Source organism: Micropterus dolomieu, linkage group LG15 (assembly GCF_021292245.1).
Source record: "Micropterus dolomieu isolate WLL.071019.BEF.003 ecotype Adirondacks linkage group LG15, ASM2129224v1, whole genome shotgun sequence".
Lineage (NCBI taxonomy): Eukaryota > Metazoa > Chordata > Actinopteri > Centrarchiformes > Centrarchidae > Micropterus > Micropterus dolomieu.
The window spans coordinates 22,438,828-22,453,334 of NC_060164.1; the positions used below are offsets into that span (position 1 = coordinate 22,438,828).

Consider the following 14,507-nt stretch of genomic DNA (forward strand, 5'->3'; position numbering starts at 1 on the left):
ATTGTATTTTACTAATTTTATATTAAATTTTCATGCTCTTATCTTTTTTTTGTATTATTCTTTACACTTGTTAAAGCACTTTGTAACTTGTTTTTGAAAAGTGCTCTACAAATAAGGATTATTATTATTATTATTATTATTACTGCTACAGCACAGCTTCACTCAGCTGCTGGAATAGAAATATGATTAATTATCCACACAATAATAAAAGCTTCCTGCGGTACTAATAGACTTTTTATAATATAGATTTTAATCTTTAATTGGTAATAACATTGTATTCACAATTTATAGAACGTCTCTCTGATCCAACTCTGACCTATTGTACTGTGCCATAGACTACTTTTCCTGTGCAATGACAGATTATTATCCCCATTATAAGCTTGCTCACTTTCACTTTTACTTCCAAATAAAGTTGTTTAGACAATGTGACCAACTTGCCTTCTTGCTCGGTCACACTTCCTTGTTGGGAATTTGCAATGTTCCCTGATGTCTTCAATCACTTTGATTGATGTTTTCTGAACCATTAAAAATGATGTCAAAACTATGAAAATAAGACCAAAGTTGTATTAAACTTGAATTATCCTTTATTTATAATTATTATTATATTAATTCAAATCAATACACAACTGAAATCATACACTACTAGGCATGCTGCTATCATCAGTACTATCACCAGGGATGCACAGTATTTAAAATACATGTTTGAAATACTAAATAGAATTTTGTCATTTGTGTTTAATAGGGTTAATGAAAATATCTTCATATTCTGTATCAAAATAATTTAGTGTTTTGTATTTTGTAGTTTTAAAATACTGTAAAATACTTTGTGACAAGTCTACGTGATGACCTACTTAGTAATTTGCCCAGATTTGTTGTGATCAGAACAGAAAATTTATCCAGTCCTAAAGAAGAAGGTCAAGGTGAGAAGCGTGTAGGTGTATAGCTTTCCATCAATTTTTAGCATAAACTGATATAATTTTTAACAATTCCAGTTAAGGTTTGGAGTTCTTTTTTGTAGCCTAGGCTACCTTGTTTTCCATCCATCCATCCATTCATCGTCAACCGCTTATCCTGCGTACAGGGTTGCGGGGAAATTGTTTTCCAGTTAATGTAATTTGGCCAACTATTTGACCCGAGGAACAGCCCTCACAGTCACCTTGGAACATTTTTATTATTTTTGAAATACAAAAATTAAGTAGTTTACTTTCATACATAGAGTGGCTGCAGTATTTTGTAACTTATTTTGATTACTTAAAATTTGAGAATTTGGTATCTTATTTAAAAATACATTTTGATGACCACTATTAGATGTTGTAAAGATTATAAAATAACGTTTACTGAATTTTACTGAATTGAAAATTTTTACTTGAAAAACAGGTATTTCCTTTCAATAGTTAATAGAAACACAATACCCACTCTTATATGATGATAACATTAGAAATTATTAAAATATTGTGGTATTTGTAGAACATGTGTAAAAAGCATTTCAGAAGCTAAAATTCCTTCATTCATGTCTTATGAAGAATTGAACAGTCATGCCGAGAGCTCTCTCTTTCCCACAGGTATATCAAAAAAGCCCACCAATAGAAATTAATTAAGCTGTCCTTATCCAAACATGTAGTGGGAAAAAACAAAGGAGCAGATAAGGCACTTTATGTTCTGTGTATCCGAAACAATTATCTGTCTGATTGGAATTCTGCCAATGCAATGAAGCATATACTGCAAACAGACGCAAATACTTTTTAAGTATTGCTTCTTTTTAATTTCCTGTTTTGACTACTATCTGGTGCTTTGTGTGATGTTCTATGAAGTGCATTTCCACATCTAATTACATTTTCAGTATAGTTAATTTAGAGGCTCTCAGTGTCTCTAACTTGTGCTATTATTTCACTCATTTCTTTGATGAAATTATTAATAGTCAGTACTCCATTAGCAAAGGATCACATGAAGAGCAATTTCATTTCAACTTCTGGCTAAAAGAAATCACTGAATCAAACCCAACAGTGTCCCTGAGGGGAAAGCCTAATAATTTAGAAGTTTTAAATTGCTTCTTGCTTAAAGTGCAAAAAGACATTTAATCTCATAGGAAAATAATCCTTCAATGAACAACAGAACAACTTCTTAACTCAGAGAGAAACAGATGGCTGACATTTTGATAACATTTCTAATAAATGCTGGTGCTAGTATTTTCTTGTAGTCACACGCACAGTAAACATTAATGCGGGTTGTTTTTGAAATTTGCAAGCAAACTATCTGGCAAAAACAGTAAACTCTTGGCCTAAACTGAGCTTAATACTCTCAAGCTTAACTCTGTAGTAGACTGATCACAGTCTACTCAGGCAGATTGACAGGATGGTAGAGCTGTAATGGAATGTTGGCATTGAGGAGCACATTTGTTGGCATTGAGGAGCACAAATGGATGCTAACAAAGCCAGGGAATAATAATAACATAATAATTATATAGTGCTTTATAAGCACGTCAGAGTGGAGGGGGGGACTATTCTCGACCACCACCACCAATGCAATTCATAACTTATGATAGGACTCACACGGAAACTATACATTTCTGCCTTTGTTTGCATGGTTGTTATAGGTCTTGTTTCACACCCAGTTCTCAGTGAACCTCAGTGAAGTGCCTTGACATTTGACATACTGCTCCAAAGCCTTAAATCAATGGTACTGATTAAATTGCTTTTTTTTCTCTTTGAAGGTGGACATTGAGATGGATGGGAAGATGCTGAACTCTCATGGTGTTGACTTCCTGGATGGTCCGCTGGGTATGGATATAGATGAGAAGGATCTGGATGAGGAGGAGACCCGGAGAGACATGGCCAAGATCCTGAAGGAGCTCAAACAGAAACACCCTGACAAGGAGGTGGGTAACAAAGTCCTCATATATAGTGCAATAAAACATACTGTCAGAAGAACATACTGCTACTGCTGAACCTGTCTGTGTGTTTCCCAGTGTTGTTTTTTTTGTATAGGAAATTAACTGACAAAATAAACAGCAGCAGATGACACACTTTCTATTTGCTTTCATTATCACAGTGATTATGGTGATGAATGCAGCTAAGGTCTCATCACAACCTCTCAGATTAATTTGATAATGGTACATCTGAAAAAAGAAAATTGCAAAGGAAACTGAGCACCCATTAAATAAATATGTAAATAAAAAAATAAACAGATAAAAAAATAAACACAGATACTGACATTGGTAATTCATCTGTCTCATCAGCTGGCTGGCTGCCTGTCCCCGCAAGATAAACATATAGGAATTTGAATTTACAATAAGCAATGACACAGAGTGCTAACTTGTGTCTACATATATAAGAAAGTACAGTTATAAGAAATCACATTTGTGTACTCAGGCAGATTGACAGGATGGCAAAGCTGAAATGGAAAGTATAGCAAGTGTCCTCTTTGACCTACAATACTGGATGGATATTGAATTTTGGAGACCCTACCTTGATTACCCAGTTAAGTTCCTATATTTATTATATTATATACCTTAACTGATATCTTGAAGATGACAGCAATACTGGATGAATATCTAGTATTCTAGGTATAAAAAATACTATTTGCAGATTTCTGTATTTGAAAAAAAAACTATATATGGTAACCATCAAATATAGCGTGACAACGGTTGCTCTGCTCAGTGCTCCTCCTATTGTTTGGACAATATTTAAAACTAGCAAACATAATGGAAGCTGCAAGCATTAAGACAGGCTACTGAAATGGCAACTCTTACATGCAGGAGAGCCTTCTAAATGAGGTTTTTATGCTTTTGGCATTGTCACTACATGGATTAACAATGCTACTACTTAAAATAAACTTTCTTGTAAGCAAATTCTGGTTATTAGCAAATTGTTGATTTAAAAAGGTTACAACAATAGGAAAAAAGTAAATCACCTGATCTCCAATAATTTAAGGATATTAGAGGAATATTAGTGGTGTGAGGAAAGGAGGAATTGTGAAAAAAACTGGAATTCAGTACATTTATCAAGGATATCTAAGCAGGATGGATGCTTGCTGTCATGCGAGCTTGGACCTGGATCCTCTGGTTGAAGGAGGACTTTTCTCCTTATGAAATTACCAAGCTGTTCACATTTCATTTGGCATGTCGTGTATGGCTGTGTAAGACCTCACAACGATTAGTAATCTGATCCATATTCCTTAATGTAACTAATGCACAGACACTATTTTTTCACTGCTGACATATTAAAACAGTGTGACTCATTATAAGATCACTGTTGTACGGTTTCTTATTGTTAATGTTCGATTCAACCACATATCACACCATTAAATCATATTTATCACGACAAGCCAGATAAAACAAGTTGACAAAGAAGTCCTCCACACCCAGGTGTGTGTGTATATCCTGCACCAACAGTCAGGGGGTCTAGATTTTTGATGAAGCAACATTTGAAAACAACTTCCATGTCCACTGATCATGCTGGAGAAAACATTTTTACACTGTGTTTGTGCGCCCTCATGTTTTCTCTTACCAGGTGGAACAACTCATTGAACTTGCCAACTACCAAGTGCTGAGCCAGCAGCAGAAGAGCCGTGCTTTCTATCGATGCCAGGCCACCCGGCTGATGACAGGCGCTGGCAACATCCTGAAGAAACACGCAGCTGATCAGGCACGAAAGGCCGTCAGCATGCACGAGGTGCGCTCTGATGCTGGTGAAAACGACCCCATCTCTAAGATCTTTTTCGAGCCCGGTTCTTACCAGTGCCTCGAGAACTGCGGCACAGTGGCGGTGAACGTGGTGCGACGTGGTGGCGATATAGGCAAAACAATATCTGTGGAGTACCGGACAGAAGATGGTACGGCCAACGCTGGCTCGGACTACGAGTTCACAGAGGGCGTGGTGGTCTTCAAGCCTGGGGAGACCATGAAGGAGATCCGTGTGGGGATCATTGACGATGACATCTTTGAAGAGGATGAAAACTTCCTGATTCACCTCTCCAATGTCAAGGTGTTGACATCAGAAGGCGAGGAGCCAGAGGAAGGCGAGTCAGCTAATCACGTGGACTCAGTGGCCTGTCTTGGCTTACCCTCCACAGCCACCGTTACCATCTTTGACGATGACCACGCCGGTATCTTTACGTTTGAGGAGCCTGTGTGCCATGTGAGCGAGAGTGTTGGCACCATGGAGGTGAAGGTGCTGAGAACGTCCGGGGCTCGCGGCGTCGTCATGCTGCCGTACAAGACGGTGGAGGGAACGGCGCGAGGTGGCGGAGAGGACTTCGAAGACATTCACGGCATCCTAGAATTTCAGAACGACGAGATCTTGTGAGTAACTTTGATCAACCTACCTTTTAAATTGAATTATAATGATGGTGCAATCCTAACTGCTAAGTTTATTTATGTAGATATTTATCAGCTTCACTGTAATTTTCTGCAAGTTTTTTGTTAATTATTATTCAAGCTCTGTGTCAGTGCGATGTTGCAAATGTTATTGCTGATGATGTGAGATATTGAGTGTGTGTGTGTGTGTGTGTGTGTGTGTGTGATGTGGTGGTCACGACGAGCGGCGAGGCGGACTGCTCATTGGGGACTTTAAAAAGTATACAATTCCCCACCCCTTGATACTTCTTAACATGTCTCTATTTTCTACTTTGGCCCATTCATTCTCTTCTTTTATCTTCATCAGGCTGTACATTCGCCTTTACTTTGTATTCTGTTGTGCTGCTGTTTTAGTCTTTTGTGGGTTTTATTGATTTCTGCATTCTTACTGTACAGTCAGCAAAATAGGTTTAGCTCTTGAGTTGCCTGAGCCAAGAAGTTGGGAAGGTGGTTTACTTGTTAGACGATTTATGGTTTGAATTTTAAGCAGACGGAATGTCAGGACATGGAAATAGAATGAGATGTGTTGAAGTTTCCTTATAGTAGGGCACTTAATGGAAAACCAGGAGGAGCTGGTTGCTTGACACAGTACATGAATTAAATAAGCAGCAGGGAATCAGAGTAATGCCAAGAAGGAGCATCTATTTAGTCAACTTAATTTTGATATACAAAGGCTTTTTTCTAAAATGCCAGTTGCCCTTTTAGGTGGCTTTATACTGTGTGAGAACATCCCATAGCAACTAGTCACGCAGCCAGCTCGAGGCTTTTGTTGTTGTCTTTCTTGTGGGAAAAGAACTCAAAACTCCATTTAAGGTTCCCTGCTGTGAAATGCCGCAGCCACAGATCAAGGCTCTTCATAAACGCAGAGGCCTTTTTAGCTGATGGTGACTCGCGGTGAGGTCTGTGATTGCTATTTGACCACGTTTCAGGAGGCCTTTTACCACAGTGGTGATTTCGATCACAGCCAGCTGCTGTACTCTTCATCCTGACCCACTCACAGTGCGGGGAATTAGATCAAGCTGTCGGTCAAATGTTTGTACAATGCTGACCAGCCCTCTTTTTTAGTTTTTTTTTACATTTAATTGTGAAAACAATAGCTGTGAATACGTACTTCTGTGTTTCTTGCCACACTTTAACTCTATCATTACTGGACAGTAGCTGGGAATATGATGCACTAATTTAGACGATAGAAGTGGTTGACTCGGTGACAGTGTTGTAATCCTATTAGAAATTTTGAGGTTTGGGCTGCTAGATTATGGCAAAAATCATAATCAGATCCGTGTGTGGGGGCTTAGCACACACACACACAAGGAGTGGAGCAGACGAGAGACAGGTGAACTACTCAAGTTGAAGACAACTCGTTGTGTTACATAACACTGAAATTCAACCGTGGTGTTGTGTTGGAGATGCAGATCCTTAAACCAACAGTGAGGAAGAAAAGTATAAATAAGCAAAAATAATATGTAATTTGCTATGAGAAGAGCAAAAATCCCCTAGTCGCTAGGCTAAATTATCATCAGTTTTGACATGGATACATGCACACATGTAAATGTACACTTGTAAAACTGAATACACGCTCACTCTCCATATGGCAATGTTCTCATAATGAGAGGTGATATTGTTGTTTTTTCACAAACACTCAACTGGATTTTTTTTCTGTAAAATGCTCAATATTGTGGGCTACTGGTCTATTTCTGTGGCTCTTCCTCTCACATACATATAACAGCTGTGTGTGTGTGTTCAGGATGCCGTCACAAATTAGTGTTTGCAGTTAAACCTTCCTGTTGTGGCCTGTAGGACTGTTGGGCTTATAGCTTGAGTGATAATACAATAAACTTCACAGCTTTCGGCAGTTGGCCTTTTTACTGTTTGGGCCATGTGCTAGTTTTTGGGATTTGTCAGCAGGCTTGACTTGGTTTAGATATGCACCAAGGGGGACAAGATGTAGAGCTCTGTCTGATTTTTTTTTCTGGCAGGCATCAGGTGTTAGTTGCAGTAGATTCCCTTGGAAACCACAAGTTTGCTTAGTGCTTGTTTCAAAATGATTGTTTGTGAGGAAGACGGGTTGTAATGACATGAAACAAAGTGTGTTGTCATGATGAATGAAAGGGCGAGATGCTGTCTTAGTAACAGTATTCTAAAACTCTCTCCCTTTCTTCTGTTTTTGGTCAGATCTGAAGCAGATGTCTGCAGGGCTGGCCTTTTCAGCATGTGGCAGACATAGTTTCCATAGCTTAAGGCCCTTACAGCCAGGACTAAGTGGGTTTTAATAACACTTTGTCCAAATCAAATGATGGACTGTCCTTCCGGTTATCATGGTTACTTTGTGTGTATTCTTGTGTGTACATGTGTATGTTTCCTAGGGGAAAGACCCAGAGGATTGTGGAAAAGCATTCCAGCTATATCTGCGTGTAGGGATAGGTCATTTTGTAACCAGAAAATCACGAGTTTGAATCCCACACAATGTCCTTCCACCATTTAGTCTCTAACTTCCCCTCTAAATCATCTCTGGTGATTTTTTAATATGATCTTTAATAGCTCAAAATTTTAGCCATTACGTAAATAATAACCTGATGTGTGATCTAAAAGAACCATGGCAGTATTTTTACATGTTTTCAGCCTACACACAGATACTGTAATGTTACTGCTGAACATTTTCTAAAGTTAGTTTTCTTTTTTCCTTTAAAAACTCAAACCCAGAAGACCACTAGCAAACAGAGTTCTGAAGATAATATGAATTGTTGTTGTTGTTGTTGTTGTTGTAGTTTCTGGAACAGATTCCCAAATATCACATGTTGGACACCAGAGAGGAGAACACAATTAACTTACTTATCTTATCTATATCTTAAAAATCTATTTTTGAAGAACCTAATGGTTTGTAGTTGATGGGATAACAGGCAAAACTACAAGAATGGTTTTAAAGTCACACATTAGGCTATGGTAAATTTAGTATTTGCCTGCTTAAACACATTAGGCAGACAAGACAAGTCTGTTTGGGGAAATTCATCAAGGGGTTAGCTGAGCTGCTTGTTAGCTGCCAGCTATAAAAACTAGTTTTGGCTAGTAGAAAAATGCTGGGCGGTGTTTTCTCTTCTGGGTAAAGTTTCTCACCTTTTAATGTGATGTGAGTTAAACATAGCTACTATGGACGTATGGCCATGAACTTTGTCGTGTTGTTGACAGAAACTGCAGACAGTAAACAAACCATATACCATTTAGGACAGATACACAGTGAAGAATATTCACTAAATAACCTGTCACATGCCATACAATTCATAGTTTAAACTAATTTTCAGTGCTTGTCCCAAGATAGGCTTTTTTAGAAAATATGCATTTTTATAGAAATACACAGGGCCCTGAGTATGTCCCTACAGGGAAAAGCGGAGGACGTTTTTGCTGCAGAAAAAAAGAAATGACAAAATAGCTGATCTAAATAGGACTGCCTCCAGGCTAATTCTACCCTCATTCTGTTTCTCTGATAAGAGAGAGGGAGGGATGTAGGGAGGGTACAGTTATAAACGAGTGCCATTGGAGGCAGTGATTGGAGGAGGAACATCAGAGAATGATAGAGTGGACAGAGAAGGAAGGGAGAAAGAGAAAAGTTTTAGACCCCTATAAGTTTTGGACATATTTCTTATTTACCGTCCCTTCTTTTTTCTCATTTTACCTCTTCTATCCCCTTTCATTTCTCTGTCCGTAAGAGGCCCCGTGCAATTTGTCTCCGAAATAGTTTGTGAGGGCTTGTCTGGTGGTTTCTTTGAAAGATGGAAAGGTGTATGTGTGGGAGAGGGAGACAGAGAGAGGGAGAGCAGTAGGGAGAGCACACAGAACTCCACAGCACTCAGCTGTGTCAAATTATCTCTGTTTCTGTCTTCAATGAAGTATGTCACAGGAAATACAAGCTTGGTTCTGCATAGGGATGGGGATCGTTAATTTTTCTTGATATTGATACCCTTATTGAGACTGCTTAACGATCCGATTCTTTATCGATACCACTATCGATACTTTACTATTATTTAGTGATGGTTATTTGGTAAGACCAGACCCAACATGCAGGCATAAGGTAGGCCTGCACGGTATGAGGAAAATATTCAATGTGCGATAAACTTATATATTGAGATGACATATCACTTGCAATAAATATACATATATTGAAGTGTACATATTAATTGCCTGGTTGTTTTTAATTTAATATTTTAAATACAGCTAAATGTTGTTTCTAGAGCAGCAACATTAATGTTTACAACAGCAAAATGAGATACTGAGGACAGAGATGATTTAATTAACCATTTCTACATGTTTAACGTTACCTTACAGACAGGTGTATTGAAAGGTATTGTCGTTTTACTTGCGAAGGTTTTACAAGTACTTACAGTAACGAGCGTAGCTGTCATCAACTAACGTTACAGTAGTTTGGAGCTAACTTAACACTCATCGTATTCCACCGCGACGGCGCCGCCTCTCGCTCTGCTGCCGCTGTGTGTGTGTGTGTGTGTGTGTGTAGGAGCCGACAGAGAGCAGGCAGAGACTGCCGCCTGATGATTTTCTTATCCATTGCGTTGCAAAATAAAACCGAATTGACGCTCGAGACATATACGTTACATCATAGGACCCGCAAGTATCGATAAGCTCAGACCTTATTGATTTTCGGGTTTTGAGAAATTTTGGAACCGGGTCTCGATCCCCATCCCTAGTCCTGCACATTGCTGTGTGCACTGTTTCACATTTTCATTTCAATGATTTCATGCTGCACATTTATCCAGCACTTGTCAGCCTTCCTGAAATGATGGCCGATTTTTTATAGCAAATATTAGGCACAGCGCACAATGAGTGAAGTGAAAGTTAGTGCAATTACCTGCTTTATTTTTTGTCATTTGAAAACAATAACATTTAGCTCTAGAAACAACTAAAATTTGGGAAACTGAATTGGAAACAAGAAATTTTAAGGCTCAACGTTGTTAAGATTAATATTTTTGCAGTATAGTACTACTGCTCATACGTATCTACTACTACTACGACCATGATCGAGAGCACCTGCCAGCACCCTAAGTTGCTCTATTTTTATTATAGATGGTCCTGATGGAATTATCAGACCACTTAATATAAAATAGGACAGTGATCCAACTGATGCATTAAAAGCATTTTTAGACAGGGAAGAGGACAGCCACATTCAAGTGTCACATTAGTTTGTAAAATGTACAATGAGCCCATGCTGTTCATTAGTTATGATTGAAGCAGTGTCTTAGGCCCTCGTTCCACACAAAGAAATACATTAAGGAAACACAGCAGGTTGATGCACACATATAGAAATACACATGCATACTGACATGGGTACTTGCACGGTGCATGTACTTTATATATACACACACTAGTTGTGCACACACTCACACAGAAACACATCGCAAACCAGACCACACCTGCACTTGTTTTGCTGTAGCTTTTTTTTTTTTTTTACTTGTACTCAGTCACTTTTTGACCCTGTTAGGTAGTAAATACATGGATCACACAGAGACAAACACACACACACACTCACACAGAACCAATTATGCAATTTCCATAAACAGGCAGCCAGTGGAGAAACATGGTACAGTTGGGAATCAAATTAGGCTCCCTCCTACACACATACACACACAGAGCAGACTGGGTCTCTACACTCCAATAACCAGCATAGATTGGCCTTTTGAGATACATGCTTAGAAGCTGTAGGAATCTGGGATCTGTGTACTTGGTGTATGTGCATCATACCTACTTTTGCATAATGAGTGTACGCGTGTGCTTTTTATAGTGGATTTTGATATGATTTAACTCAAATATTGCATTTTTCTTGAGTTCAGGGTTAATTTAAATCAGGTTAAAGTCTTAACAAAACTTAACATTTACAGTGGAATTCCTGTATTGCTTGTGGTAGCCTTCATTGCGTTGTTGGGAAAATTTATGAACTTGAGAAATTAGCTGTAGCTCAAGAAAATGATCAAACTTTCAATATGAGAATATGAAAAAATGTCTCTGTATGATGATTTCACAGATTATTTATACTACTATAACATAACAATAATATACTATACTATAACATACATACAACATTACAGAACTGCTTTTGGTGGGAAATACTTTTTCCTAATCTGTTACAACTATTAAGAATAAACAAGAATTAAATTGAATTTGAGTGTTAAGAGTATCCAGTATTTACATTATTATGTGTTGACATTCTTTAAAAAAATATTGTACAGTATTAGTTTAATTAGAATTTCTGTTTAAAGTAGATCAACACTGCTATGTAGAGTCAGGCTTTTGTTAACTGACAGACCAACTGTCACCTAAGTCTGGGTTATGCTCAAAACTAAGTAGATTGTATGACACATACTGTCTGTCTAACCCACTTTTAACATTAGCAAAAACAACTTGTTCACAATTCAAATCAAAATTAATACTTAACTTACATGTGCATTTATAAGGGCATGGTGACAAAAGATGAACAGAGACACTTTTTATGGCACCACACGATGCAAATGAATGGTTTTTACCTCTTTGCTACCACTTGTTGCCCTGTAACATTAGCTGTCACTGGCTGATAAATGTTATAAATATTACTTGCTTGTACTTCACCCTGCACCATATCAGTGTTTCTTTTTTCACCTTGTTTTTCAGCCACATCACAATAATTTCTTTTTAAAGTAACTTTGGACACTCAGCTGCTGTGACATTTTGCGATGCCACTGTGATGGCTAAAACCAGCTAGACAATGATGTGGTCTACATGTATATAATATAATATATAATTAGTATATAATAATATGCATGCCTGTAGGCATACACAGAGGAACAAAAGATCACTTGAGCCAACACACTTCTGTCCAGACACACACGCACATACACCCAAATACTCCTTCACACATTCATATCAGTGAGGCATTAGATGGTAATGAGGCTTGATGAAGTTGTAGTTTACAGGAGCGCACACACACATACACACTCCGTCCTTCTAGCATTAGTAAAAACACTGAATTAATTAGCAGAGAAAGATAACAAGTGTTGTGGGAGAGCCACATCTATAAAGGACAGATGATTAAAACTGTGTGAGTGGGTCTGTGTGTGTGTATGTGTTTTGCATTGATTTGCATTTGTTTTAATAAATTCTTCTGTGGCACTGAACAATGAAGCAAACTGTAAAATTATATCTGCATGAAGCTTTTCCTGCTATATTTACCCACAACATATTTTAAGCATTAATCCGTTGTTACAGCATGTCTGCAGAATTAGAATCAACTACAATTTTCATGTCATAGTTTTGCTCCTGCAAACTGAAATCCAATTTGGAGCATGAAATAGTGATCTATTGTACACTACTGGGTGAACAGAGCTACATTATATTAACTAGCTAGTTAACAAAAAAATTAATTGCTAGCTATACACTCCTTCATATTACATAATTAAAGCAACAACTACTTGCGGTAACGACATGTGGGGTGCAAAACGAAGGGTCAATCTGTTTGTCTCTCTCACTCAATAAATACAGCCTTCCTAAAAAGACTGCATTAAGGGATTAGGTGGAAGTGTTGCATCAGGTGTGGCGACACAGTGCTGCGCACATGCATCTGCTTCACTCAACCCTAAATTGATTCATCACACTAGACGCAACAGCACCACACATGCCTCTACATGTAACCAGAAATATTTTTTAAATGGTAGGTGTAGTGTGTGTTTGCTTGACAGTGCAACGCACCTGACCATTGTAGCTTCACTCAACACCATACCAGGGGTTGCGTTAAACGAATATTCTTCATCATTGACAGTTTTTTTCTTGACAATGACGGCAAACTGAAGGCTGTCCGTCATTTTGACAGATTACGACTAAGGGCAATCTACTGTAATGTTAAGTAAATAACATACAACATTGTCAGTAACCACATGTAGACCACCTGTAGTACACACCCTCATATACCCTTATATATTAATTAGGTATTGTCTAGTAGTCATAGTAGGCTATGGCTAAATAGCCAAACTAATGGAAAAAGTCACGGCATCTCAGTGTCCGAGTTTCTTTAAAAAGCCCACTAATCGTGTTGTGGTTGATAAATGAGGTGAAAAAAGAGGGATTGATGAATTGGAGGTTGAAGGACAAGCAAGTTATACTAAAAACCTTTATCAGCCAGCGGCAGCTAATTTTACAGGGGAAGTAAGTGGCAGCAAGGAAGTAAAAATTATTAATCTGCTTTGTGTGGTCGGCATGACATTATTAATACATAACCTAGAGGTTGTGTGTATTAAATGTTATTGTAATCGAGTTGTTTTTGAAAATGAAATGCTATAGGCTATATCAGCGACTTTCCCGGTGCACTGTGCTGATTACGACACATCACCACTGTTACAAAGGACAGAAATCCACATAGTGCAATGCTTACTAGAAAAGAGTGTTTACCATGAAGACACCCGTCAGAGTTTAGTCGAGAGCTGGAGGCAGGACAAAATTTGACGGAGGCGGATGCTCTTAATTCTCTATTCAGGAAAAACTACAGTGGGTACGGAAAGTATTCAGACCCCTTTAAATTTTTCACTCTTTGTTTCATTGCAGCCATTTTCCAAAAATCAAAAAAGTTCATTTTATTTCTCAGTAATGTACACTCAGCACCCCATCTTGACAGAAAAAAACAGAAATGTATAAATTTTTGCAAATTCATTAAAAAAGAAAAACTGAAATATCACATGGTCATAAGTATTCAGACCCTTTGCTCAGTATTTAGTAGAAGCACCCTTTTGATCTAATACAGCCATGAGTCGTTTTGGGAAAGATGCAACAAGTTTTTCAAATCTGGATTTGGGTATCCTCTGCCATTCCTCCTTGCAGATCCTCTCCAGTTCTGTCAGGTTGGATGGTAAACGTTGGTGGACAGCCATTTTCAGGTCTCTCCAGAGATGCTCAATTGGGTTTAAGTCAGGGCTCTGGCTGGGCCATTCAAGAACAGCCACGGAGTTGTTGTGAAGCCACTCCTTCGTTATTTTAGCGGTGTGCTTAGGGTCATTGTCTTGTTGGAAGGTAAACCTTCGGCCCAGTCTGAGGTCCAGAGCACTCTGGAAAAGGTTTTCGTCCAGGATATCCCTGTACTTGGCCGCATTCATCTTTCCCTCGATTGCAACCAGTCGTCCTGTCCCTGCAG

At 38.3% G+C, this 14,507-nt stretch overlaps 1 protein-coding gene across 1 annotated transcript in view; it reads left to right on the top strand.

Annotated features, from left to right (window-relative positions):
- slc8a1b (solute carrier family 8 member 1b) overlaps positions 1-14,507 on the top strand; it is a 139,527-nt gene that overhangs the window by 14,162 nt on the left and 110,858 nt on the right. Inside the window, exons 3-4 of the mRNA XM_046070540.1 lie at positions 2,711-2,875; positions 4,509-5,299. Coding sequence (XP_045926496.1) covers positions 2,711-2,875; positions 4,509-5,299 — 956 coding nt within the window. The remainder of the gene's footprint in view (positions 1-2,710; positions 2,876-4,508; positions 5,300-14,507) is intronic.